Source organism: Bubalus kerabau, chromosome 2 (genome assembly GCF_029407905.1).
Source record: "Bubalus kerabau isolate K-KA32 ecotype Philippines breed swamp buffalo chromosome 2, PCC_UOA_SB_1v2, whole genome shotgun sequence".
Lineage (NCBI taxonomy): Eukaryota > Metazoa > Chordata > Mammalia > Artiodactyla > Bovidae > Bubalus > Bubalus kerabau.
Window position 1 is genome coordinate 53,445,921 of NC_073625.1, and position 27,105 is coordinate 53,473,025.

Here is a 27,105-nt window from a genome sequence, read left to right on the forward strand (position 1 = left end):
TAATAAAAAGTGATAGTATTTATTTGATATTTATGCTTATGCTTAACTTTCTTAATCAAGCATATTTAGAACAGCCTGAGTTGTTTGTCTATTTAAACTTCACTTTTCATAGTTAAACTGCTGGAAAAAATAAAAGCATCTATCTTGATCAAAACTATTAGAACAAAATTGAAATATTTTTCCCACTTTGCTCTCTCCTGAGTGCATAGTCTTGAAATTCAGCACTTTTTGAGAAATATGGGCACTATTTAATGCATAGTGGTTCAATAAAGTGGTTCAATAGAGTGGCTCAATAAGTTGACAAATTAACTTAGTTAGTAGATTAAACACAACCGGAATCCCTCTCCTGGGCATCTCAGTTTAGTCTTCACCTCTTACCCCTACATGAGTCCAGGTTTTCTGTAAAGAGATCTCGTAATCAGTGTCTTAAAGTGGGGTGGTTTGAAAAAATTGGCTTTGGAATTAAGCCTGAATAGATACTGCACAAGACTTTAGAAGCTGTGTGGCATAAAACAGATAACTTAACCTCTTTGTGCTTCAGCTTCCTGATCCAAAATTTGGAGTTCATTCATTGATTGAATCCCTACCATGTGCTAAACACTGTTCTAAGATCTGGAAATATAATAATAAAGAACATGTTTGGTCCAAATCCTCAGGAAGATTACATTACATGATGCTGAAACTGAAGCTCCAGTACCGAACTGACTCATTGGAAAAGACCCTGATGCTGGGAAAGATTGACGGCAGGAGGAGAAGGGGATGACAGAGGATGAGATGGTTGGATGGCATCACCAACTCAATGGACATGAGTGTGAGCAAGTTCCAGGAGTTGGTGATGGACAGGGAGGCCTGGGGTGCTGCAGTCCATGGGGTTGCAAAGAGTCGGACACAACTGAGTGATTGAATAATAACAATTCTCATATTACATTGTTGGAGACAGTTTTAATTAATTAACACAAAAATTTTCAGGGAATATTAGATGTCATGATAAAACAGTGTGATGTGAAAGAGGTATTGAGTACATGCTTCAGATGGAGCTGTCAAAGAAACCTTTCCTGGGAGGTGAGATTTAATCCAGGACCCGAATGACAAGAGGAGCCATCCATGCTGAGGTCTAGAAGAGCCATCCAGGCAGAGGGAACAGCTGGTGGAAAGGTGAGAGTGAGCTTGCATGTTCCAAGAACAAAACAGAGCCCTGTGTGACTGTGGCAGAGTGAGTGAAAAGGAAGCAGGACAGGGACTTCCCTGCTGGTCTGGTGGTTAAGACTCTGCGCTGTCAAAGTAGGGGGTGTGTGTTTGATTCCTGGTTAGGGAACTAGGATCCCCCACGCTGCAAGGGAGGCCAAAAATTTGAATGAATGAATAAATAAATGATACATTTAAAAAGCAGAGCAGGACAAGCAGTAGATAGGGACTAGATCATGCTGAGCCTTCGAGGCCCTGTAATAGAGCTTCGTTTTTATTTTAAGTCCAATGTGAAGGCATTAGAGGCTTTCCATTAGGCTGGCTATGATGATTAAATGAGATAAAAATGTGAAGGGCTCAGTACCAAGAAGACATGGCCCAGAGTAAACACTCAGCAAGAGGTGACAACATCACCCTTAAACCCAGGTGTATAATATTGGGAGGTCCAAAATGTTCCTTCTTATAAAATTCAGGGTCAAGATTATTGTAGAAAGAACGAGGCCCAACCAGGGGACGGGGCTCAATTGTCAATCACCATAAAGCCAAATTCTCATCACCGTGGGGCATGTTTTACTGTGATATCTTCCTTATCATCATTATCATCAACTAAACTGAAATCAAATCTTAGGCCAGCCCTGTCCACCATTCTTGATTTTTGCCATCTGCCTATGGCAAAGTGAATTTGAAAGGGCAATCCCAAGCACCATGATCACAAAGGACATAAACATTTCTTACTTTCTCCCGGCGCATCTTTGGGTAAGTGGATTTCCTATTTCCCACACCTGCTGAGACTCCCTCTACCTACTTCCCAAAGCAGGTGAGCAGCCAACACTGAGGTGGGAACATTGAGAAACGCATTTAGGTTGGAACTCACACGGGTGCATCAGGGATTTTTTTTTTTTCCTGGCCACACTTGACCATCTGTGCGCTTCGTTTCTGGGAGAACACCGTATAAAGCAATCCTTACTCCGAGGATCATTTCGTTTACTAAATCATGGTTTATTTTTTCCTCTGGATATCACATGCTACTTTCGAGTCCATTTTCAAAAGGTCTTAAATGGCTTGGCTCAAAATTGGCTTTGTATTAAGGGAAAGAACCAGTGTCCCAGAGTTTCAATCAGCACCTCGGCAAATAGGTGACTGACCTGCCCCGGAGTGCTCGGAGGTTGCCAGTGGCAGTAGCTGGCGCAGAGATTTCCAAGGTTGATTTCTTTCTGCTGCTCTTCTACCTTTTCCCTACCTTATTTTTGATGAAATACAGGACCACAGTTGTCGGTCTTATGGGAAGAGGTTGGAGGAGGGCACGGTGTAATATCTGCTACCACATCCCATGTGACTGCTGACGGTTGAGTTATCCGCACTGTCTAGTCGCCTTGCATTGAAAGAATTTAACTACCGTAGCTGTCTTTCACATAGAGTGATAAAGAGTTATGATCCTGCATCACAGTTGTGACATTACTTCAATCAACATACTAACCATGCCATTTGTTGTTGTTATTATTCCGTATGGTGAGTTGTGTCCAACTCTTTGCAACCCCATGAACTGTAGCCTGCCATGCTCCTCTGTCCATGGGATTTCCCAGGCAAGAATACTGGAGTGGGTTGCCATTTCCTCCTCCAGGGAATCTTCCCAACCCAGGGATCTAACCTGTGTCTCCCGTGTCCCCTTCATTGGCAGGCAAATTCTTTGCCCCTGAGCCACCAGGGAAGCCTGACCATGCCATTAGCATGTAATTAATGGACGGAGGAGCTACAGTCCAGGGGGTCCACAAAGGGTTAGGCACGACTGAGCTACTGAGTGCGCGCGTGCGCGCGCGCGCACACACACACACACACACACACAATGTTAAATATAATGGCCTTTCAGTCATATATAATATGAGAGGAATGAGGTTGTTTTTACAAATGAATTTTCCAGACAAGTGAAGCTCCCCCATCAAGAACCAAAATCAGAAAATGTTCCAAAATTTGCCATTGTTTTTGACAGAACTTAAATGTATTTCATATACTCAATGACCACTTAAAGAAATGCAAGAATTGTTATTTTCTTTATTTATAGCCAATGATCACTTTAAAACACTGATATATGCAATGGCTTCACTAAATAGCCCCAATTATGTTTCTCTAGTTTTTCAAATTTCCTTTAAGTATGTCATGTCCTTGTCTGTCTGGCTGTTATCTGTCACTTGGTCTGACTGTTCTTGGCTTGTGCTTGCCCACACCTGTTGGCATTTATCTGTCTGAGAAACCACAAGATAAAGCTTCTAGGAATGAGCTGCATTATTTCACAATTCTCAGTCCAAAGGCCCCAAGCAAAGGCCTAAGAGTCATTCCAGATTTCAAGTAAGGAGAAAGTGCATAGGCTTGGAGACACGTATTTTCCTTGCTATTTTTTTTTTCCTTTTTCCTTTGTAATTTTTGCGAAGTATGAGAATCATCTTGAGTGATTGTGTGTTTTCACATGCTGCAAACCTTGCCTTGCATGTTCTAACACATATTGCTTTCTAGCCTTTCTAAGTACATTTCCTTATTCATCTCAGGAAGTTAATTTCTAACTGTTGTTAAACTGTTTTCTTAAGTTGTCAAAGATCCCTGGATGATGTCGTAGGGGGACCAAAACAAAAATATATATATGTATATATATTGGAAGGGACTTTTGGTAGCCTGTCTCCTTCTTCTTCATCAAGATTCCTGAAGCAATTTAACTTTCATCTCAGCAGTGCAGCTTGGAATAGATTCAGAAGACTGAATGTCTGTTAAGGAAGAGAAAACAGCTCCGTCAGATAGCAAGGAGAAAATGTAGTTGCTCTACCCAACCATTTCATAAATAGACACATAGATCCTTCTTAATTTTATTTCCCTGAGACTAATGACTGATCCTAATGAAAATCCCAGTAGAAATCATTGTAACAAAAATAGCCAAAACATTAAGAATAGGACCAGTGAGAATGATGATGGCCAATAAGCATTTGAAATATCAAGCAACCTTGCTAATCCAGCCACAGAAATAAGTACTAGCTCATGTGCTAAATAACTAGACAAAATTGGGCCCTGTTTTACATGAATTAATGAATGTGTGTATCTTAAGAAAATAATTCTACAGTCATCCTTGATTCCCTTTACTATTTTTTTTTTTTTTTGGCCACACCCCATGTCGTGTGGGACCTTAATTCTCTGAACAAGGATGGAACCTGCACCTTCCTAAATGGAAGCACGAAGTTTTAACCACTGGACCACCAAGGAAGTCCCAGCCCTTCATTGTTTTCAATGGAATTAATGTATGGTTATGTAAGAAGGTCTCAAGCTTGTTTTACACTTTGGTTTTGTGTTACTTATAGTGTGGTAGTGTTTCTAGCAAAACTGTCAATTTCTCTATTTAAATTAGTAAGAAAAGAAACGAAGGAAGAAAGGGAAAAGGTCATTCTGCAATAAAGCCTCTAACTCCTTTAATCATCCCTAATGTATCTGTAAACCCATAAACTAGCACTTTAAAAAATACTCAGCTCATACCATAAAGGATTTGATGTGACTTATAAAAATAAATAACACTGATAAAGATTTTTTTTTTAAGTTGAGATGGTCTGGGCAAAATAAGAAAGAAGAAGCAAGAAAACAATAAAACCAACTAGTGTGACTACAGAAACGTCACACCATATAGTTGGTAGAGCTGTGCTACACACTGGCTCAAAGTTTCTAGTAATTTAACAGAGAAATGAAGAAGTTGTAAGACTCATTGGGATCATAAGATAAAAACAATGGTTGAATGATTAATTTTCCCCACAGGTCATATAAAAAGGGCTTCCCAGGCGACTCAGTGGTAAAGAATCCACCTGCCAATGCAGGAGCTGCAGGAGCCACAGGTTCAATCCCTGGATTGGAAAGATCCCTTGGAGGAGGAAATGGCAATCCACTCTAGTATTCTTGCCTGAAAGATCCCATGGACAGAGAAGCCTGGTGGGCTACAGTCCATACAGCCAAAAAAAAGTCAGGCACGACTAAACACGCATGCATATAAAAAGGATATTGTGTAATGAAATGCTTGACATCCACAAAAACAGGCCCAGAATAAAGTTAAGAGGCTGTTACAATTGGCTGTTCCTTTACTATTCTTTATTCCTTTGCTACTCCATGATAATATTATGGAAAAAAACCTAACGAACTTTTTGGCCAACCCATATAAGATAATGGTATGATACCAAAAATGCATTTTGTCAGACTCAGTCCTCCAAAGAACTAGAATGCTGATGCTCTGGCTTGATCCCAGGGCAAAACTTATTACCTAAATGGAATTTCCCTCAAATGTTAATTTTTGCAACTAAGCTTTTGATAAGAACTTGATAAAAGATGGTTAAAAGTTATATTCTCAAACAAGAATCCAGGGTGAAGATAGTCTGTGTAGTAAAGTAAAAGCTGAGAAAGTTGAGGAACTAACCAAGGCAAACATCTCAATATCTTCAGGAAGCACCAATATTGGGCCTTCTTAAAAGTTCTGCATCTCTTCAAAATATAAATAAAGGGAAAAGTAAGACTCAAACTACTGCACAACTGCACTCATCTCACATGCTAGTAAAGTAATGCTCAAAATTCTCTAAGCCAGGCTTCAGCAATACGTGAACTGTGAACTTCCAATGTTCAAGCTGGTTCTAGAAAAGGCAGAGGAACCAGAGATCAAATTGCCAACCTCTGCTGGATCATGGAAAAAGCAAGAGAGTTCTGGAAAAACATCTATTTCTGCTTTATTGACTATGCCAAAGCATTTGACTGTGTAGATCACAATAAACTGTGGAAAATTCTGAAAGAGATGGGAATACCAGACCACCTGACCTGCCTCTTGAGAAACCTATATGCAAGTCAGGAAGCAACAGTTAGAACTGGACATGGAACAACAGACTGGCTCCAAATAGGAAAAGGAGTACATCAAGGCTGTATATTGTCACCCTGCTTATTTAACTTATATGCAGAGTACATCATGAGAAATGCTGGGCTAGAAGAATCACAAGCTGGAATCAAGATTGCCAGGAGAAATATCAATAACCTCAGATATGCAGATGACACCACCCTTATGGCAGAAAGTGAAGAGGAACTCAAAAGCCTCTTGATGAAAGTGAAAGAGGGGAGTGAAAAAGTTGGCTTAAAGCTCAACATTCAGAAAACGAAGATCATGGCATCCGGTCCCATCACTTCATGGGAAATAGATGGGGAAACAGTGGAAACAGTGTCAGACTTAATTTTTTGAGCTCCAAAATCACTGCAGATGGTGATTGCAGCCATGAAATTAAAAGACGCTTACTCCTTGGAAGGAAAGTTTTGACCAACCTGGATAGCATATTCAAAAACAGAAACATTACTTTGCCAACAAAGGTCCATCTAGTCAAGGCTATGGTTTTTCCAGCAGTCATATATGGATGTGAGAGTTGGACTGTGAAGAAAGCTGAGCACCGAAGAATTGATGCTTTTGAACTGTGGTGTTGGAGAAGACTCGAGAGTCCCTTGGACTGCAAGGAGATCCAACCAGTCCATTCTAAAAGAGATTAGTCCTGGGTGTTCTTTGGAAGGAATGATGCTAAGGCTGAAACTCCAGTACTTTGGCCACCTCATGCAAACAGTTGACTCATTGGAAAAGTCTCTGATGCTGGGAGGGATTGGAGGCAGGAGGAGAAGGGGACGACAGAGGATGAGATGGCTGGATGGCATCACCGACTTGATGGACATGAGTTTGGGTGAACTCTGGGAGTTGGCGGTGGACAGGGAGGCCTGGCGTGCTGTGATTCATGAGGTCGCAAAGAGTCGGACACAACTGAGTGACTGATCTAAACTGAACTAAGACACCAAAGTTCTACAGTGCAAAGAACTACCACGCTAATTTTCAGGCTTAATCTTTTCAATATAGATGTTATCAGCCGTTCACTGCGGCTCAAGGAAACAAAAAATACCAGTTGTGCACTAAAAGAAAATTTTAATTTAAGCAATGCTGCTTTCCAGTAAATCCTACACAGTAAATTGGTTCCTTTGGTACACTGACTACACGCTTGTCCTCAATTTTCATGCTTCCTTCTGTCTACACCCTTTGAGGCTGCCCTCCTATACTGACCCTGGGCGTGGACCTACTTTGGCCAGTGTGATAGCAGCAGATTTGACAAGGCACTTGCCCATTTCTGCTTGCTTTCTTGGAACCCTCATTTCCAAGATTTTGAATCCTGGTAGCCTCTTGGAGAATAATAATTGTCTCAGTTGAGGACTCCTAACCTATCAGCCCTCGGCACACCCACTATCACAAACACAGCAATTGTTTCCATCTGCATTCCACGTAGGAAACAGAAACCACTCTAAGAATCAGAAACAGAAAAGGTTTTCATATAAGGAATCAGATGCTTCAGAAGTCCACCATGGACGAATGGAGAAGCAAGTTCTCAGGTGGGCCTCCAGGAATAAATCCTAGGTGTCTCAGAACTGACCCACCTTGGGAGCTTATATTTCCTGTATGATCAGAAAGGTTGGAATCAGAACTCACCACTGGACAGCCTGAGATCAAGAACACACCACTGCAGCTGTGATGCAAAGAGCAGGAAGCCAGGATAAGACGCCTTCGCCGTCACCACAGCTGCCCCTGCACGCAGAGTAACTAGTGGACCAGTAACACCAAAACAGCATCGGCTCATGACTCTGCTTGCTGGAAGAACAAAGCAGCATGAAGATAGACTCTGTCTCCCCACCACCTTCCAACCCTCACATAAGGTCTCCGACTGGTGGAGACTTATTTATATCCTGAACCATAACTGCCAGTTGTTGTTCAGTCACTCAGGCTTCCTTGTCCTCCACTATCTCCCAGAGTTTGCTCCAACTCATGTTCTTTGAGTTGGTGGTGCCATCCAACCATCTCATCCTCTGGTGCCCCCTTCTCCACCCTCCCTCAATCTTTCCCAGCATCAGGGTCTTTTCCAGTGAGTCAGCTCTTCCCATCACGGGGCCAAAGTACTGGAGTTTCAGCTTCAGCATCAGTCCTTCCAATGAATATTCAGGATTGATTTCCTTTAGCATGGACTGGTTGGATCTCCTTGCAGTCCAAGGAACTCTCAAGAGTCTTCTCCAGCACCACAGTTCAAAAGCATCAATTCTTCAGTGCTCAGCCTTCTTTATGGTCCAACTCTCACATGTGTATATAACTGCAAGGAAACCTGGACATACAGTTTCCGTTCTCTGGTCTGAGAACCACACCAGTGTGCCAATCTAGCAGAACTAAGGCAGTAACTTCTAATTTTACTAAGAGAGGGACTGATAAACATAGTTTTAGTTTATCAACAATCCATTCATAACAGCTGAAGGGGAACTTCTCTCTCAAGTCATCTAAGAGATTTCATCAATCTCTAGAGATCTAAGGCCTCAGAACAGAATTTAAATACATTGTTTCACTCCATTTCACCTTTCTTATCCCTGTAACTGAACCAGTTCAATTATAAATAGTCATGGGACAACTAAGCCAACATTTACAGTAGAGGGGGAAACGATTACTTTCATCCAGTCCACGAGCTCCATTCTCAGAATGGTAATAACCAAGAAGCGATTAACTGTGTGTTGTGCTGTGTGTGCTGCGTGTCCAGCTCTTTGCAATCCCATGGACTGTAACCCGCCAGGTTCCTCTGTCCATGGAATTTTTCAGGCAAGAATACTGCAGTGGGTTGCCATTTTCTCCTCCAGGGGATCTTCCCAAACCAGGGATTGAACCCTTGTCTCTTGACTCTTCTGGATTGGCAGGTGGATTCTTTACCACTAGCGCCACCTGGGAAGACTACAATTAAATATACATTTCTTTTTACTTTGCTTGGATCCAGAAAGGCTTTAAGGGAGACGCTAACTACAGCCTAGCCTTGGACAAAGTGACTGGACTAGTGATGAAACTCTGAATGTCAGGCACATGCAGAGCTCATTTTCACACAAAGCAGCAGCAAAGCTTTCTTTATACTAAAGTCACAGATGATCCTAGTCCACTGGTCAGCATTAAGTGCACCAGGAAGTCGTGTTTCAGCCTAGGCAGCCACAGAAGCTTGTAGTATCCTTGATGAGAATTCAGTCAAACCTGGGGTGGGGGGAGAGTTGTTAGATAGCAATATATTGAATGAACCAGACCCTTTTTTGGGGATGTTTACGAATGAAACACACAGAGACTCATTCTGAAGGGAGTGGGAAAACTAAAAGACATAGAGAAAAGGATGCCAGCCAAAGCTAAGATGTAGAAAGAAGAAAAATCAGCTGAAAGAGGTAAAGAGAATCAAATGCCAGCTTGGTGGAATGCATAGAAACAGCGATAAACTAAGACATGAGATTGGTAACTCAGAGATACCCTATCTGTATACATGAAAAGTCATCTGGCTCTTAGATATTTGTGAATTTCTTACTTTTTTGTGATTCTTAATAACCACCCCCCCCCAAGTGATCTCAGCATTTTGTTTCCTTGCAACCTCAGAGCCTAACTCATAGACCACTACTCTCAGAATAGAGGGAAGTGACCTCTCCAGGTTCACCTCATGTGAAAAAGCAGCCTCTAGATGCAAATCAAGTTGGTGACAAATTTACCATTCAGCATGCCCGCATAAAAGTGGCTCCTGGTGACTTGGGGCTTAAGGAATGTCTTCATTTGTTCTTTAACAGACCAGATGTTTGAACAGTTCTTCCTACTGTGGGATCCACAGAATAAATTCCTCAAATGACAGAAAGGTGGTCCAATACCTAAGCTGACAGGAGCTGATCCGATAAGGACAATATGTTCATCAAGGCAAATCTCATCTGATTTATCAGCTAAAGTAATCAGGACAAAAATGTTCCTATGAGCACAGAGAATGCTAGGGACCGAACTGTATCTCCCTGGCCTTTGCAAGCTCCTGAGCAAACCCTCTTGATTGCTTTGTGTTGTTTTCTGGTTTCACAGCATGTAGAGATGACTAGAAACCTCATCTCCCAATTCTTTGGTCTTCTCTTCATAAAAAGGAGCAGGATGTGATGGGCCTTCCCCACCCAACCCCGTGTCCTCAGCCTGACTTTTGTTTGTGGAAAATTTTAGTCAAAGCATAAGTTTAATCAGAGAAATGAGAACATGTGGAAACAGGGAAACAGTCAAAGGAGAACAAATAATAATAATACACTCATTAAGCATAGTCAAGGACCTTTAGTTCTTTCTCTAGCACTGTAGAGAAAATTCTGAGCCATATCTTGTGAACTGTCTTATAGATTCTGAAACTCCTACCAGGTGGAGAAGTTAATTACCCGATGACCAGACTGTAGCCATGACATGGGCTGCCACAATTCCAAGAATTGGCCTCAACACAGTGGAAACCAACCCGCCCTAGAACTGAATATTAATTGTACCTAAAACCACCAAGATGACACTAGTCAGACCACTGCTGACCAACTTGAAGATGACTGTCAGAGCTGACTGTGATGTTTCTGTACGTAGCCCTCTTCTTCTGTCTATAAAAGCTCTTGCCCCACCGGCTGCCAGCGAGGTGAGTCGGCCTTGGGATAGAGGTCCACCCTCCTGCCCACCTGTCAGCATCTGAAATAAAGCAAACTTTCCTTTCCACCAACCTGGCCTGTTTACTGGCTTTTGAGCAGTGAGCAGCCAGACCCCACACCTTTCAGTAACACGCAGACACCCATTTAGCCATTTGATAAGTCTCTGCTTCATGCAATGTTCAGTGATATACGCTGGCAATACAGTGCCTACCTACCAGTTGGGAAAGATTGCAACAAATTTTGTCATAACGAGGATAAGTGCTATGAAGGAGAAGCACAGAAGCTGTGAAAATGACTCACAGGGAATGTCTTGGGAGTCATCAAAGGCTTTCTAACGTAAGCGTTTGTTTACTGAAGTAGAACTAACTCAGCCAAAAGGGAGCAGGTGAGCATTCTAGGTAGAGCACAGCAGAGCCTGAGACCTTGAAGCAGAGGAGGTAAAGCAGACAGGATGAACTATTCAGGCTTCTGTGGCCAGAAGACAGAAAGGAAGGCCAACAGGGCAAAGATACAGGTGCCATAAGCAGGGACCAGGACCCAGCCCCCGAGCCATACTGAGTGTGTTTACTTTTTAGTCTGGGCGAGGAATATTTGGCTAACTATTTGGATCCAGTGGAAATTTTGCCCTTGAGCTTTTAATTCCACAATTATGAATACACCATCTACTCCAAGTAACACAAAATGAATTTTTATCTAAAAAGCATTCTTCTTAGCAATTAAATCAATTTAATTCTTGATCAATCACCATACAGAAGATTTTAACTGGTTTAATCCTTCCCATTTCCTTTTTAATTTACTAAAATTAATATCAATTTTCAAACTTTGTTATTATTGTTATTTTTATTATTATTTTTGGCAGTGTTGCTAAGGAATGCAGGTTCTTAGTTCCCTAACAGGAATCAAACCCATGCCCCCTGCAGTCAAAGTGGAGTCTTAATCACTGGACTGACAGGCAAGTCCCCAGATCAATGTTTTATTAAAACTTACCATGAAAATTTGATTCATCAATAGTTTTATCCTCAAATTATCTACCACGGTCTCTACCAAGACCTGATACCTCAATCATTATTAAAATTTTATTGTGTCATCTTTAATCTCTTTCAGTTTTGTTGTTGTTGCTGGTTATGTTTATAAGCAATGGTCTCTTTGAGTTAGATGAATTAGTTTTCATTTATTTATTGGCTAAACCATAAGGAAATCTCCTGTTGTCCTTGGACCACCCTTTGAGGATCGCTGAATGTTTCCCAAAAGGTGGTTCACATACAGTTTGTTTGAGATGGCTGGCAAAAATGTTTTTTAATAATTATGCATTTAAGTGCTAATTAGAAAAAGTTATAGTACATGTAACACACTTGATTATTCCTTAAGACACATTAAATCTGTCCCGATTTAAGGAAAATAAATCATTTGCAAGTGTCTGACCAAGGAACAAAAGACAAGCCAAACGTTCTACTCAGTTGTCTATATTTTCTACTAGGAGAGTGGATTACTTTCACTGTGTGAAATTATTCTTTAAAGTATTCTGTCATCATTCAGTCTTTTGAAATTAGTCATGTGCTGATGTGGGATGACACAGAGGTCAGGTTTTAAAGGATTGTGGGAAAGTAAAAGGGGTTTATATTTCCAAGAAAAAGCAGAAAAGGGATTTTCCAGGTGTTCAGTGGTTAAGACATCATGCTTCCACTGCAGGGGCAGCCAAAAAACAGACGGAAAAGAAAAGGAGGAAAAGAGGAATACAGTTGTCTAACAACGTGCATTTTGCAATCTAATCTGGGTAGAAATCCTAGTTTTAACACTACTAGCGCTGTGTTCTTGTACAAACTACCTTTTGTAAATTGCAAAAGGAAGTAATTAATAAAAGATTGACCACTAGCTAAGATACCGCACATAAAGGAAATAACGGGGCCTGGCACATATGAGCACTCAGTACGTAGTTTTCCTTTCAGCTTTTCATTTATCACCTTCAAGTCCCCAGAGCTGCTACAGGGCCCAAGTCTGAGCGCAAGTTCAACCACAGATTTGGAGGATGAAGGCAGGTGGTCGGACTCGGAAAAAAAGGGGTGCCCAGCTGGCTGATATCGTGGGAAGCTCTGGAAGATTTACACAGAAGCTACTCTTGGAAGGAGTGGCAAAACTCAAGGACAAAACTGACAAAACTCAAAAGTCCCCAGCACAGAGCCTGTGAGTCTAAGCGAAGGGAACAAACCTCCGCCAGCGAGCCACATCCGCCAGGCAGCCTACGCGTGCGTCGGCCGGAAGACAGAAGGTCCAGCCCGATCGAGCCGCCCCATCCATCGACCAGATCGAGAATCGTCAATTCAGTTCTGGCGGCGCGAACTGCTCCTTCTCGCGAGACTTCACAGACTAGGCCGCCGGGGGAAGGGCGGGTCCGGCTGAAGAGAGAGGAGGAGTGTGAGCCGACCGCACGCTACGTTCCCAGGAAGCTGTGCGCGCTTCTCACTTCCTCCAGGATCTTCTGCGAGGGCGCGTGAACGGCTCCCTGCAGACTGGTCATGGCGCTCCACGTCCCCAAGGCCCCGGGCTTTGCCCAGATGCTCAAGGAGGGAGCGAAGGTAAGAAAAGGAAGAAGGGAGAGTGAGGTGGGAGAGCCGCGGCGGCCGCAGCCAAGAAAAACCTACGAACGGGCCCGGCGTGCCCACCCGACATAGCGGTCGGAGGGAAAGAAGATTCCAGAAAGGGAGGTGTTCTCGGGAGCGCTCGGCCGCCGAGGGCCGCGGGCATTTCGGTTTTTTTTTTTTTTTAACGAACCCAGGAGAGGGGACAAGCGGCCAGAAACGGCGAGTGGGCGACGAGGCCTCAGGCAGCGTGTTCTGTGCTTTGTAGCCGCACAGGGTGTGAAGGCCGCTCTTTGCATTTTTCCTCCGTCAGTAAAACGGGAGTGAGGAGGCTCTCCTTTGCCGGGCGCGAAGTAGGTGAAATAACGTAGGTGAAGTTGCTTTGAGTACTGCGAAACGGCTCCAGGAGCGGGTGGTCCGGGGAGGAGAGGGACGAGGCAACTCTTGCAAATGAGAAACGGCGGGCTCCCCATTTAGTTCGCAGAAATAGTGCATTGTAATAGGATAAACCTTAGTTACAATCCCAGTGGGTTCTGGTCTGAACTTAGCCAGCTTGAGGTAAAACTTAATCCTCTGGGTCTTAACTTTCCTCATCTTTCAGTTGGGGAGATTGGACAGAAATAGTTGTAACCAACAGAGTAAGGGACCCCCTGACCTAAGTAAAGCTTTTGTTTTATGGCGAGATCCTGAAAGTAATTTGAACAGCATTTTTTTTTTAATGTCTTAGACACACTATTGTAAGTCTGTCTCTTATGTTCAAATAGTTGTGTTCCCTTATTGTCCCCCGGACTTTCTGTGCTTAAAGGAATGTAGGTAGTGTGGTTCCCTTTGTGGTAACAGTTGGAGGAAGCTAGGTTTCTTGTTGGCAAGGATGCACTTTGGGGATAACGTGACTCTAGTAGGTAAGGAGGTTTACTGTAAGTATTGGTGAAAGAGCTTTGCTGAAAATGACATGAACTCACTTTTATTAAAAGGCTGGGAAGTGTCCATATTTTTTTTTTCTTCTGAGGCAGAAATAACTGACCAAATAAGCAAAAGGATAATTTCAAATAATGATAAAGGAAATTGAAAGTGCGCCTCTAAAAAAAATTTAAAAGGGAAAGTTTGGGGTAGAACAATAAATAAGATGTTAAGGAAAGAACTCTCAGCTCTGTGCTTAGTGGCCAAGATTAAAGGCAGAAATGTTTCAGGCCAAGGGACCAGTAAGGGACCAAACTCAGTGAGGATGAAGTGAGCTTGACTGTTAAAACAGTAAGACAAAAGATGAGACTGAAGCTTAGCAAGGGAAGACAAGAATGGTAAGAGATGAAATTAGAAGAGTTGTTGGCAAGGATTAGAGGGTGTAGGACCTTGTAGCCTTTACAGGGGATTTACATTTTATCCTCAGAGTGAGGGGAAGTCAATGAACTGTTGGGTAGGATCTGATTTATGATCAGAGTGGCTGTTCCTCAGAGAATGGGAGTGAGGGAAAAAAGGAGAGTGTAAGGCAGTTTTGTCTGTCTGCTGTGATGGAAATGTTCTGTATCAGCATTATCCAGTGTGGTATCCACTAGTCACATGTAGGTACTGGGCAATTGAACTGTGTCTAGTGCAATTGTGGGACTGAGTTTTTAATTACTTAAATTTTAAATAACCACTTGTGGCAAATGCCTACTCTTGTCAGGCAAAGCGGCTCTAAAAAATGTTCACATGAACAGTAGGCTCTTGAAATTTATCTGAGACTCACAAGTAAATCCCATGTCTAAAAGAAGTTCATTGTAAAACTTGAAAATTTGAGTACTGTGAGCAGTTCAGTTTTCAGTATATACATGCTGAAATTAATATGTACAAACGAGCAGTTTGTTTCAGTTCAAATAAGAATTCAAAATCTGTATGCTTTAGTTCTAAAAATGTATAAGGCAAATACGTTAATTCCCTTTGAACATAGACCTGTTGACTCTACAGTGCTCAGGTTTTATCACATTCATACCACATTTCAGCTTTTAGAAAGAATTGGTAGACTCTGGAAAGGTATTTTTATCTGCAATGGTTCATATGCTTTCTCTAATCAGTCTTAGCACTCTTCTCTGCACTTTTCACTACACTTGAAAAAAATTAGGCTTTATGTTTTGATGTGTAAGTAGGTACCCATGGTCCCTAAAAATGTCATGCTTTATTCATTCAATTTGTGGACAAATCTATGGATCATAGATTATGATGGTATCTGTGGTATCATAGGAACACCAAACACCATGCTTTACGTACATAAATTTTGCTTGATAATATCAACAGTCTTTTGAGACAGGTACTATTATATTACTCCCATTTTAAAGATGAAGAAATTATTGAGATTCACTGTCCTGCCTAATCAGAAGTTTTCTTCTACAGCATTTTTCAGGATTAGAAGAGGCTGTGTACAGGAACATACAGGCTTGCAAGGAGCTGGCCCAAACAACTCGTACAGCGTATGGACCAAATGGTAATTTCTAAATTCATGTTTTAAAAAATACAGTACTATAATAGAATTTTGTGTAGTAGTTCTTTGAGACTTGTTTGAGGATATTATATGTAAATTGACAGTTTTAGCCATAATACAGTATGGTGTTGAAAACTATTTCACAGTTCAGTAACTTTTGTACAGTTTTCCTAATCTTAAATCAGCAGTTCAGATCTTTTTAGAAAAGTAGGAATCAAAATGTTACTTTTTGTCTTACTGAGAGGATAGAAAAGTTATGGTGCTTTCACCTTTGAGGTAGTACCTAGTGTTCATTGTTAGAGCTGTAGATCAGTTCTCTTATGTAAAATGACATAATTTAAGGGAGAAAAATTCTCTCTTGCTTCCCACCATCAACTGAATTAATTGATACAAATTTATGGAATAAGCAAAACAAATATACTTTCAAGTAAATAATTTTAGTCTTTGTACATGTCAATATAATTTGAATTGATTGAACAAAAATATGATGAAATTGGCAGGAAAGAAATAATATAGGTGTGCAGGCCAGGGGAAGCCATTGGGTTGTGGCTTTAAGCATAGGTAATATGTTTTGAGTTCTTACAAAGTTATTTCAGAGAACGGATAACAAATTTGTGTTTCTTCACTGGATTTTCTTTGGTGTCTGGAGAAGGGTTTGAGTGATGATGGATTTCTTTTTCTAACTATTTTTGAGGAATGAACAAAATGGTTATCAACCACCTGGAGAAATTGTTTGTGACAAATGATGCAGCGACTATTTTAAGAGAGCTAGAAGTAAGTTATTTCTTTTAAAAACCCAAGAAATGTTTTGATGATGTCAAAAATTCAGTGTATTCTAACATCGAATAACCTTTATTTCATTCACATTGGATAATAAGGGTTTTTTTTTATTTCCAACTTGAAAATTCATTATATAGATATTCCTAATTATAGAGAATCTTCTTTATGTTTAACATCTTTGCTCCTGTTAAAATCTCCTATTATTTATGGAGAGGTTGGTTGTGATAAAATATACATATATATTTGCCGATAATATCAAATTGAATGTTGTCTTTAGAGCGTGACACTAAAGTGAAGTATTCTATAATGTAGAAACTGCTGATATTTTAAGATGGGTTTGTTTTAATTGTGTTTGTGAAATCAGTTGGTGGAATTTTGTTCACTTACAGTTTTGATGGTATAGAGTCTGTAGAATAGATAACTGCCAGCGGGTTTATGAGGACAGTCTGGCGCCTGATCACACATGGAGAACCACTCCTCAGCCAGCTGCTGATTGAAGGATATGTTCAGTCTTAGGGAATTTTTCTTAAAGCACCAGGATTAATTCTTTAGTCAGAACTCCATAGATAAGTTAACGTTTCTCCAGCTTCTTAAATAATGATATGAGAGTGTCACTGGCTCAGTTGTATCCGACTGTTTGCGACCCCATGGACTATAGCCCACCAGGCTCCTCTGTCCATGGGATTCTTCAAGCGGGAATACTGGAGTGGGTTGCCATACCCTTCCCCAAGGGATCTTCCCAACCCAGGGATCGAACCTGGGTCTCCCACATGGCAGGCAGATTTCTTTACCATCTGAGCCACAAGGGAAGCGCAAATAATAATATAGTGTTAAAATAATAATATTGAACAAACAGATGGACGAGGTATTTGTAGAGCGACTTGTCATATGAAGGTTAACATTGTACTCCATGATGTTCTCAGGAGTTATTTAAGTATGATGGGGATAGTGTCTTCATAATAAACCAGTGTCAGCTGTTTAGTTTTCTCAGTGCTGTCAGTTGTCACTCCTTGCTTATTTCTTTAAAAAGCTTCTTAAATTCTAGGGAAGGACCACTTAAAATTTTGATACACTTCAAGAAATATTTTATATTTTTCTTTTTTTAGACCATAATTGATAACCCCTTTCAATGAGGAGATACATAAATATTGAGACTTATCACCAAGCTAAATGACATCTACTTTAGCACCCCTTAAGCCTTTTTTTAAAAGTGCCTTAGGTTGGAATTACTTTTTTAATTTAGTGAACCTGTAATAGTGTTAGGAACCTTATGTATACAGTGTACATACTGAGTGACTGACCGTTGAAAGAAAGTGCCCTGCGAAGTTACTGTCATTTATGGTGGTGCATTCGTGCTGATGGGTATAAGGGGACCTGGATTGTCTTTTTGTGACCACACTATAGGTGAGATCAGAAGAGTTACTTCACCCATAGGAGATTGGAGTCTGTTAGTTTAAGAAGAAATGGAAAGGAAAATTTTCATATTGCTCTAAGGGTCAAATGTTTAACTTACTATTTAAATTCGAACCCCTTCTACCAGGTACAGCATCCTGCTGCAAAAATGATTGTAATGGCCTCTCACATGCAAGAGCAAGAGGTTGGAGATGGCACAAACTTTGTTCTGGTTTTTGCTGGAGCTCTTCTGGAATTAGCTGAAGAGCTTCTCAGACTTGGCCTGTCAGTTTCAGAGGTGACTGTCCATTTTATAACCTACCCCTGTTTCAAATTTGTGTATGTATACCTACTGTTTGAAACTTAAGTCAGTACTATAGGAATAGCTAGTACTGTGCACTTTTCTCTGTGTCAGGGTTTGTAGTACATGTGCTTCCCATGCAATGTCTCATTCTGTCCTTACAAGAACCCTGTGAGTGGGGCCTATTAAAAGTAATCCCAATTTGTTTCAGATAAGGAAAGTGAGCCTTAAGTTAGAAAAACCTTGCTCGAGTAGCTAATAATGGCATTTGGGGTTCAAATGTGGGCTGTCACCAAAGCCTGTGCTCTTAAATAGTAGGCTTTGCCATGAATGTTACTCTGAGAGCGTGCTTTGTCTTTTTCTATTGAAAATACCGTATCCATTGGGTTACCAAAATGAGATACTTTAAGACACGTCAAAATTATGTCCTTTGAGGAAGTATTTTTGCTCTTTACATTTAAGGTCATTGAAGGTTATGAAATAGCCTGCAAAAAAGCTCATGAGATTCTTCCTGACTTGGTATGTTGTTCTGCAAAAAATCTACGGGATGTTGATGAAGTGTCGTCTCTACTTCATACCTCTGTAATGAGTAAACAATATGGTAATGAAGTGTTTCTGGCCAAGCTTATAGCTCAGGCATGTGGTGAGTATATATCAGTAAATGAAAAAATCCAAAATTAAAATGTTTTCATGTGGCTAAGATATTTTCTCTGTTTTCCCAATATATCTTTTGATATGTCTTTGTTTTCTTAACAGTATCCATTTTTCCTGACTCTGGCCATTTCAATGTTGATAACATCAGAGTTTGTAAGATTCTGGTAAGTTTAGAAACGCATCAGTGTTACCTAGATAGGTCTTTTTTCCTCCTCCTGCCCCTCCCCAAAAACGATTAATCTAAATTTTACCTTGTAAGTTTTAGACACTTAAAGACTTCCTGGCTTCATTTAAGATTTTGATATTGCTAGATTGTAATACTTTGAATTTAAAAGGATATCAACATACTCTTGTCATCACTTAACAGTTGGAAGGTTTAGTGCATAAACAAAATACTAATATTTGTATTCTTCATATATGCTGACTTATAAAAATGAGCTTAGAAGGAAATTTTGAATGTGGTTCAAGTTTTTCTGTTGCTCTATAATAAAATTCATACTTTTAATATCTAAAAGGTATATACTTGATAAAAATTATGATTGATACAGTAAAACCTGTAACTATTGGTTTTACACATTGACATGTGATTGTTAACATAGTCAAATTTAACTTACATAAAAGTACATGCGCTAGCTGTGTCTGTGATATACATGCTGTGTGTTCTGACCATCTATGCACTGCCTCCCCTTCTCTGTTACCTGGTGTGCGTGTAAAATCAGAAACTTGGCGTTGATCCCTGTTCTGTCCCTGTCGCTGACAGTCCAGCCTGGTATATTGGTGCTGAGTGAATGAATGGCTTTGAGCAGTTGTTCTTTGATTTTTCCCCAAGTATACTGCAGGATCCCGGTCCGTAACTGTGGCTCATTGCCACAGTGATCCCTACAATGGACAGACTGCTGTGCTTTACTGTCCACCACTGTATCATCCCCGAGAGTCCCTGCCTTGCTGTAGTACATTATTTAGTAATGAATATTTTTGGTACATGCAGAAGCAGTCAATTAGCCCTGATGTTATTTTCATGAAATCATTGATGATTTTGATATCTAACTCCTCAGGGCTCTGGTGTGCATTCCTCTTCGGTACTGCATGGCATGGTTTTTAAGAAGGAGACTGAAGGTGATGTAACATCTGTCAAAGATGCAAAAATAGCAGTGTACTCTTGTCCTTTTGATGGCATGATAACAGAAACTAAGGTAGGTAGATTTCAGAATCTTGAAGGTAAAAATTTGGGCTTCCTTTTCAGTAGCATTGAGGTGGAGTTTGCTCTTAATCCAGTGAATATGGCATTCACCAGGTTAAATGTTCAATGAAAAAATGAGTATTTGTGTGCTGTTCATTGCAATTTTTTAAATAACGTTGAAATTCTGGAGCATCCTGAAACAAAAATAGGCTAACATAATTTGAAGTTAGTAACAGTTATAATTGGGAGTTTGTATTTGAAAATACATAGTAAGTCTGAAGTTTATAAGTCACTGTTGATTTCATCCCTGCAATTCTTGAGATCTTGAGCAGTTGGTGGCTTTTAAAATTACACAGGTTTGGGGTGATGGGCCTGGTCATTTAGTCCACATTTTAGAGGAAGTTTGAGAATCACTGTGTTGTTTCAGTACACTAGTTGACATCAGAAGACAGATGGTCAGGACACCTGCTTGATCTCTCATAGTATAGTTTCTCTAATTTTTCCATGAAAAGTGCCTGTCAGAGAGCAAATATATTAGTGCTGAGTGTGGCGGAGGGAGAGGTTGTTGGTCTAGGAGCAAGCTGCATTTCTGTTAGTTTAGTACAGATTTTGTATTCTGTTTCATAATATGTGCATGTTTAAATTGTTTCTTTAATGTTATTCTGTGACTTTGAACACCAAAGTGATGAAATGGTTTTAAAGAAAATCTTTGCTTATTTTGCTAGGGAACGGTGTTGATAAAGAGTGCTGAAGAATTGATGAATTTTAGTAAGGGAGAAGAAAATCTCATGGATGCGCAAGTCAAAGCTATTGCTGATACTGGTGCAAATGTCGTAGTAACAGGTGGCAGAGTGGCAGACATGGCTCTTCACTATGCAAACAAATACAATATCATGTTGGTGAGGTAAGAGAGGACTGCATTCTATTATTCCAGACTGTAAATGACTTTGGGTGGTGAAACAACAAATAAATTCAGCACACCATAAAGACTGTTAAGCATATTAAAAGGGGGGAGTATGAGGTATTAGATAATGTAGCAAGTGGACTTCACTTGGTCTAGGGGAATAGGAAATATCTCTGAGAAAACCTACCTTTAGACTGAGAGCTGAAGGACCAGTTAACAGATGTTAGTTGAAGAGAGCAAGGGAAGAGTGTTCCAGGCAAGAGGAAGAGCTTAAGAGACCAGACACAAATCTGGTACACACTGTTAGCTAGAGTGTGGGGTTAGGAACAAACTTTGTTTATGGATTACAGTGGACAACTTAACCGTTCCCACCTTTCTTAATATAATGGGCAGAGGAAATCACTGTTCTCTTTCTCACAGAACATTCAGTTGCCCAAAGTAAAGCATAAGTTTTCTGTGTGCCAGGGCTTCCTTTGTGTTTTACAACTACAAACCCTTGACATCCTAAGGAGACTTGAAAACTTTCTCAATTCTAGAATAATTCCATAAACATAAGTGGCTGGATTGCACAGTGCAGTCCAAACCTGTTCTGAGCTTGAACCTTCATGGAAGAAAGAAGGTGACTTGAGGCCCTATGAACAGTTTCCTGTTTAATCTCTGGTGTTTTACTATGGTATCTCCTTCTATTAAGGTGTTTGTTTTGTTTTTTAAAGGCTGAACTCAAAATGGGATCTCAGAAGATTATGCAAAACAGTTGGTGCTACAGCTCTTCCTAGATTGGTATGTATTTGGGGCACTATTAAGATAGTTGAACCTATTTAGATTATTACAAGAATCATTTTCTCACAGAATCCTCCTGTCCTTGAAGAAATGGGGCATTGTGACAGTGTTTACCTGTCAGAGGTGGGAGATACACAAGTGGTTGTGTTTAAGCATGGTGAGTAGTCATGGTAAAATGTACATATTTAATGTGTAGGGAGTTCATTTTCTTTTACTAATCTAATACATATTTAATTTATTGACAGAAAAGGAAGATGGTGCCATTTCTACCATAGTGCTTCGAGGCTCCACAGACAACCTGATGGATGATATAGAGAGGGCAGTAGATGATGGTGTTAATACTTTCAAAGTTCTAACAAGGGTCAGTATTAGCATTCATCATAACTTAGTAATTTTAAGTCCTCAAAAACACAGTTGGCAGAGTCCTAAACATCCTGAGAACTTCAAAATGAAAAACATGAGTGGCTTGTGTAAAGCACAGCACCTTTTCCCTTAAGACTCCATTTAAGTGTTTGTTGCTGATGAATTTTCTAAAATGGAATATGAAAAGGAGTAGCTAATCAAGGCTTCCTTTTTTAACTGTCTTTTAAAAGAGTTTATGGTGGTTTTTCTTCCATTGCACTTCAGCTTCTATTCAGTAAATTATTGGTGCTGGATCTGTGAAAATGTAGATAACTGCACAGTTGTTCCCATTCTTCACTTTGATTCTTCTTTTTAGTATGCCAGACCCTACGGTGAGGTAAGATAGCTTGTCCAGACCACTCCATTTTTTAATTGGAATTCAAGTTTTATAAAATTGTAATTGAATCAGATTTAACCCTCTAAGTCTGGTGGAGTGCTGGAATCTGAAAAGATTTAGGAAACTGGACATTGCTTCTTGGTGACTTTTTTTAACCATATCTTATAGGATAAACGTCTTGTACCTGGAGGTGGAGCAACAGAAATTGAATTAGCCAAACAGATCACATCGTATGGAGAGGTACATGGCTTTCTGTGTATAAACTGACTGTCTTGTTTTTGTTTGAATTAAAATTGAGTAATGAGTACATTTTTGTTTTAGACGTGCCCTGGACTTGAACAGTATGCCATTAAGAAGTTTGCAGAGGCATTTGAAGCTATTCCCCGGGCACTGGCAGAAAACTCTGGAGTTAAGGCCAATGAAGTAATCTCTAAACTCTATGCAGTACATCAAGAAGGAAATAAAAACGTTGGATTAGATATTGAGGTATTTGGGAGAAAAAAAAGTGAACTTTATTTTGTGAATGTACAATGTAAAAATAGACATTAAAAGGAAAATCAGAAAATGTTCTGATTTGTGAGCACAGGATTTTCTTAACAGCCTTTTCAGTTTGTCTGATAGAGAATTTAGTTATCCTGCTTTATTGTGTACATAGGGTAGTACTTTGCCTAGCTCTTATTCTAGTTTTATTTAAGTAGCCATGTTTCTGTTATTAAATATAAATATTTTCACATAAACCTTTAGAATGAAAGCATAAAAACAGTTCTGTGTTGACAGGCTGAAGTTCCTGCTGTAAAGGACATGTTGGAAGCTGGTGTTCTAGATACTTACCTGGGAAAATACTGGGCTATTAAACTGGCTACTAATGCTGCTGTCACTGTTCTCCGAGTGGATCAGGTGAGTCAGAAATGAAATATTGATCTTTAAAAATAATAATTTTTATGTAGTTCAAAGTATATGTTAATGGGACTAAAACATGAAAATATATTCTCTTTCTATTCAAAGTAAAGTACTCTTCCTTCCCCCCAAAAAAGTTTTTCTGTTATACATTGTATTGAAATTATTGATTCAGCTAATTTAAAATTATTTTTCCAATGAAAGACTCCTTTGCCACTTGGGAACTGAAACGGGTAAAATAAATCTCATTTAGATTCATAGTTTTCAAGACTTTTTATCTTAAAACCCTTTTTAAGAGAGGAAGTTCCATATGGAATATGGAAGGGTCATAAAACCCTGAAGCAGACATTACAGACTACAGTATTCTCTCCCTTGTTTGCAGTTTTGCTTTCTGTGGTTTCATTTTACCCACAAGTCATCTGTTATGCCAGACTACTGTATGGAAAATTCTAGAAAAATGTAATTCATATATTTCAGATTGCACGCCGTTATCAGTAGCATGATGAAAAATCTCATGCTGTCCTGCTCCAGGACATGAACTGTCCCTTCATCCAGCATATCCACGCTGTGTACACTGTCTCTCAGCCATTTCAGTGATCAGATCAACATATTTTATTTCCTGGTCCCAAAGTTGGAGAAGGAAATGGCAACGCACTCCAGGATTCTTGCCTGGAGAATCCCGTGGGCAGAAGAGCCTGGTGGACTACAGTCCATGGGGTCGCAAAGAGTCAGACATGACTGAAGTGATTTAGCACACAGTCCCAAAGTAGAGGAGTAGTGATGCTGCCAACTTGAATACACTCTTACTGTACCTGATTGATAAACTTGTAAGGGTGAGAAAAAGCAGGGTGTTGTTATGTATAGGGTTCTTACTGTGCTGTTTCAGGCGTCCACTCAGGTTCTTGGAAGGTCTGGACCACTATCTGCACTACCATCAAGGAAATGTGAAGATGACAGGGCCGGCCTGGTGGTTAAGAGCATTCTTCTGTGACAGATGTTGTCTTGGGGGTTTTAAGGTCCTCAGGTGTTAAAATTATCATAGTATTTCTGCTAATATTTTTGAGGAATTAGGCAAAGAAGAAAAGGAGTGAAGACTATTTCGAATTGAGTTAAATCAGAAAACACAATTTTTCAAAAGTGTTTTCTAGTAGACTTAATGAAATTTATTTTTTCTAGAATTCTAGGAGTGATTATTAACCAATGAATAATTTTTAAATACTGAGTTGAAAATTTTAATTGCTAGAGCCATAGTGTAAATCCATTAAATGAAGATCATGCCAAATTAATCTTGGGAGAAGCAAATTTAGGTAGAAATGGAAAGGAAATAGAGTTTTACATAGAAATGGAAAGGAGATGGGACTTACTCTAAGCAAGGACCAGTTGGTTGTAATTATAGCAAAACAGATTTCACTTCAGTAAAGAACTCTTTCCTATGTGAGATGACCAGAAATGGAACTGGATATCCATGGACTGGATTTAGTAACTGCATTTTTACGTCAGTGCATCATACAGTTTTTAGGAAAAAAATGGTTTTGGAGTTTGTAAGCAGAGATAATGGGGGCCCCAAGAAAAAGTAGAAGGGGACAGGAGAAGCTAAATAGACTGAAGCATGAGATAAGCAGAAAGTCTCACAGTAAAAGTTTCTAAGGAATATTTTGCATGCCAGTTAGCCAAGCAAGACAGTAGTATTAATAACAAGTGCCTTTCTCACACAGGTACTTAGATTTGGGGGTTTAACCTAGGAAGGTTGTGTTACCTTTTACCCTAAGGGAGGATGTTCATTGTTTTTGCCGTTAGCACTCTACATACATCTTGAGGAACCCATCCAACTGTAACGAGCTTGTACTCTTAAGTATAGTTGTACCTAATTTTGCATAGTATGGATTTTAGAAAAGAAAAGTTTTCAGCATTGGACAGTGTAGTAGGGCCAGATTAGTGTTTGTTCAGGTGTTTAATTCACTAGTTCTCAAATTGTTCCCTAATCCATAGTATCATCATCAACTCACAACTTGTTAAAAATACAAATTCCCAGATCCACTGAATCAGAAACTCTGAAAAGAGGCCCATCAGTCTGTTTTCTTAACTGAAGTATACTTAGGTTCTAAAATTATACTTACTGCTTTTAATACAATCTGAATTTATCCCCAGTAGTTATAAGGGCTTCCCTTGTAGCTCAGTAGGTAAAGAATCTGCCTGCAGTGCAGAAGACCCAGGTTCAATCCCTGGGTTGGGAAGATCCCCTGGAGAAGGAAATGGCAAGCCACTCCAGTATCCTTGCCTGGAAAATCTCATGGATAGAGGAGCCTGATGGGCTGCAGTCCATGGGGTTGCAAAGAGTTGGACACGACTGAGCAACTAACACTTAACTCACTGGTAAAATGTTATTGCAGGAATTTCAAGTTCTTCATGAAAGCAGCTTCTAAAAAGGGGTGGGGACTCCACTGAAGGTTGTAGTGAAGATACGATTTGTGTTGCATGAGACTCAAGCTAAATTCCTTTATTTATATATATCTCTCTTTCTCTCAGGGTTTTAGAAGTTCTACTCTGTGGAAAGCCAACTAACTTCTACCAAATTCATTTAAGCCCAAAGCTGCAACCACCACCTTTTTTCTATCCAAACATAAATCCTTTAAAAACGCTAGATGGTTATACTTATAAAATGGTGGGTTAGTGCATTCTAGATAAATGAGGCTTCTGGCGTGTAAGTTTCTAGGCAGCTAGGTGCTAGGACTTTTGTTTATGAACACAATTCTTGTACTTGAAGGTTACTAGGAAATACCATTGTTGAACTTTAATATATATATATATATTTTACCTATCGACCACTTTAGATTATAATGGCAAAACTGGCAGGTGGACCTAAAGCTCCTAAACCACAAGGAAATTGGGATAAAGATGGTTGGCAAGATGAATCTCATATATAAATAGCAAATCAGGTGCCAAACTGATTGATGACAGTGATGCATGCAGATGTTGCTCACATTCCGCACATTGGGTTGTTGAAATGCATGTCTTAGAAGGCCTCCCGCTAATGAATGTGAATTTTGTTGAATGTGAATTTTGTCGCTGTTAATGTCCACAAAACAGAAAGCTCACCTGCTGGATGATAACCAACATTACGCTAGTGTTCCATATGCAATGTAATAACAGATTGCTCATTGATGATGATTGCTTAATAACAAAGCAGGCTCAGAAAAATATTCTCTTCATTCTAAAGCTTGAGTTTGTAAGTGTACTCTTGTGAATTTTGTTTTGCAGATCATCATGGCAAAACCAGCGGGTGGGCCCAAGCCTCCAAGTGGGAAGAAAGACTGGGATGAAGACCAAAATGACTGAATGGTTTCATTTTACTGTAGGTGAAGGTTGTATTTGTAGTAGTACTATAGGAATTGCCTGATGTTTTCATATTCTCCTTAAATTAAGAAGTGTTGTGTGTTTGTATCTTGTATCCTTAAATGGATGATGCAATAAACATATTACTATCGAAGCCTCTTTGTCTGAGGACCACTGTTTTTAGATCTTGATGACCTGTTTTGTCTCAGCCTTGTTAATGAAAAACTGTGGCACTTAAGGGAAGTCACCCAAGTTATCAGGGGGTCTGTTTGCAGTATAAATCTGGCCTGCTCTTTGTCTTTTTATGTAAGTTTTATTGGAACACAGATGTGATCAGGTATTTACATCCTGTCTATGACTGCTTTCTACAAGGGAAAGGCAGAGTTGGAGACTTATGACAGAGACGAAGTGGCTTGCAAGGC

At 39.9% G+C, this 27,105-nt stretch overlaps 1 protein-coding gene and 1 long non-coding RNA gene across 3 annotated transcripts; one reads left to right on the forward strand and one right to left on the reverse strand.

Moving 5' to 3' along the window:
* Positions 1–2,152: 2,152 nt before the first annotated feature.
* Positions 2,153–13,049, reverse strand: LOC129643350 (uncharacterized). The gene is made up of 3 exons (XR_008710248.1): positions 12,899–13,049; positions 7,697–7,855; positions 2,153–3,938 (listed from the first exon to the last, which is right to left on the reverse strand). It is a non-coding gene; the product is annotated as an uncharacterized LOC129643350 (long non-coding RNA).
* A 14-nt stretch (positions 13,050–13,063) lies between these two features.
* Positions 13,064–26,837, forward strand: CCT8 (chaperonin containing TCP1 subunit 8). 2 transcript variants are annotated; one of them, XM_055567739.1, is made up of 16 exons: positions 13,064–13,265; positions 15,636–15,726; positions 16,418–16,497; positions 18,044–18,193; positions 18,659–18,839; positions 18,953–19,014; positions 19,906–20,043; positions 20,756–20,934; positions 21,648–21,714; positions 21,784–21,871; positions 21,960–22,075; positions 22,622–22,693; positions 22,775–22,939; positions 23,231–23,350; positions 26,182–26,286; positions 26,609–26,837. In XM_055567739.1, the coding sequence occupies exons 1-15, from the start codon at positions 13,206–13,208 to the stop codon at positions 26,272–26,274; spliced, it is 1,662 nt and encodes a 553-aa protein (XP_055423714.1). In that variant the 5' UTR covers positions 13,064–13,205; the 3' UTR covers positions 26,275–26,286; positions 26,609–26,837. The 2 variants fall into 2 exon arrangements, with proteins under 2 accessions (XP_055423714.1, XP_055423715.1); XM_055567740.1 differs by lacking the exon at positions 26,182–26,286 and having other exon boundaries at positions 13,066–13,265.
* The last annotated feature ends 268 nt before the right edge of the window (positions 26,838–27,105 follow it).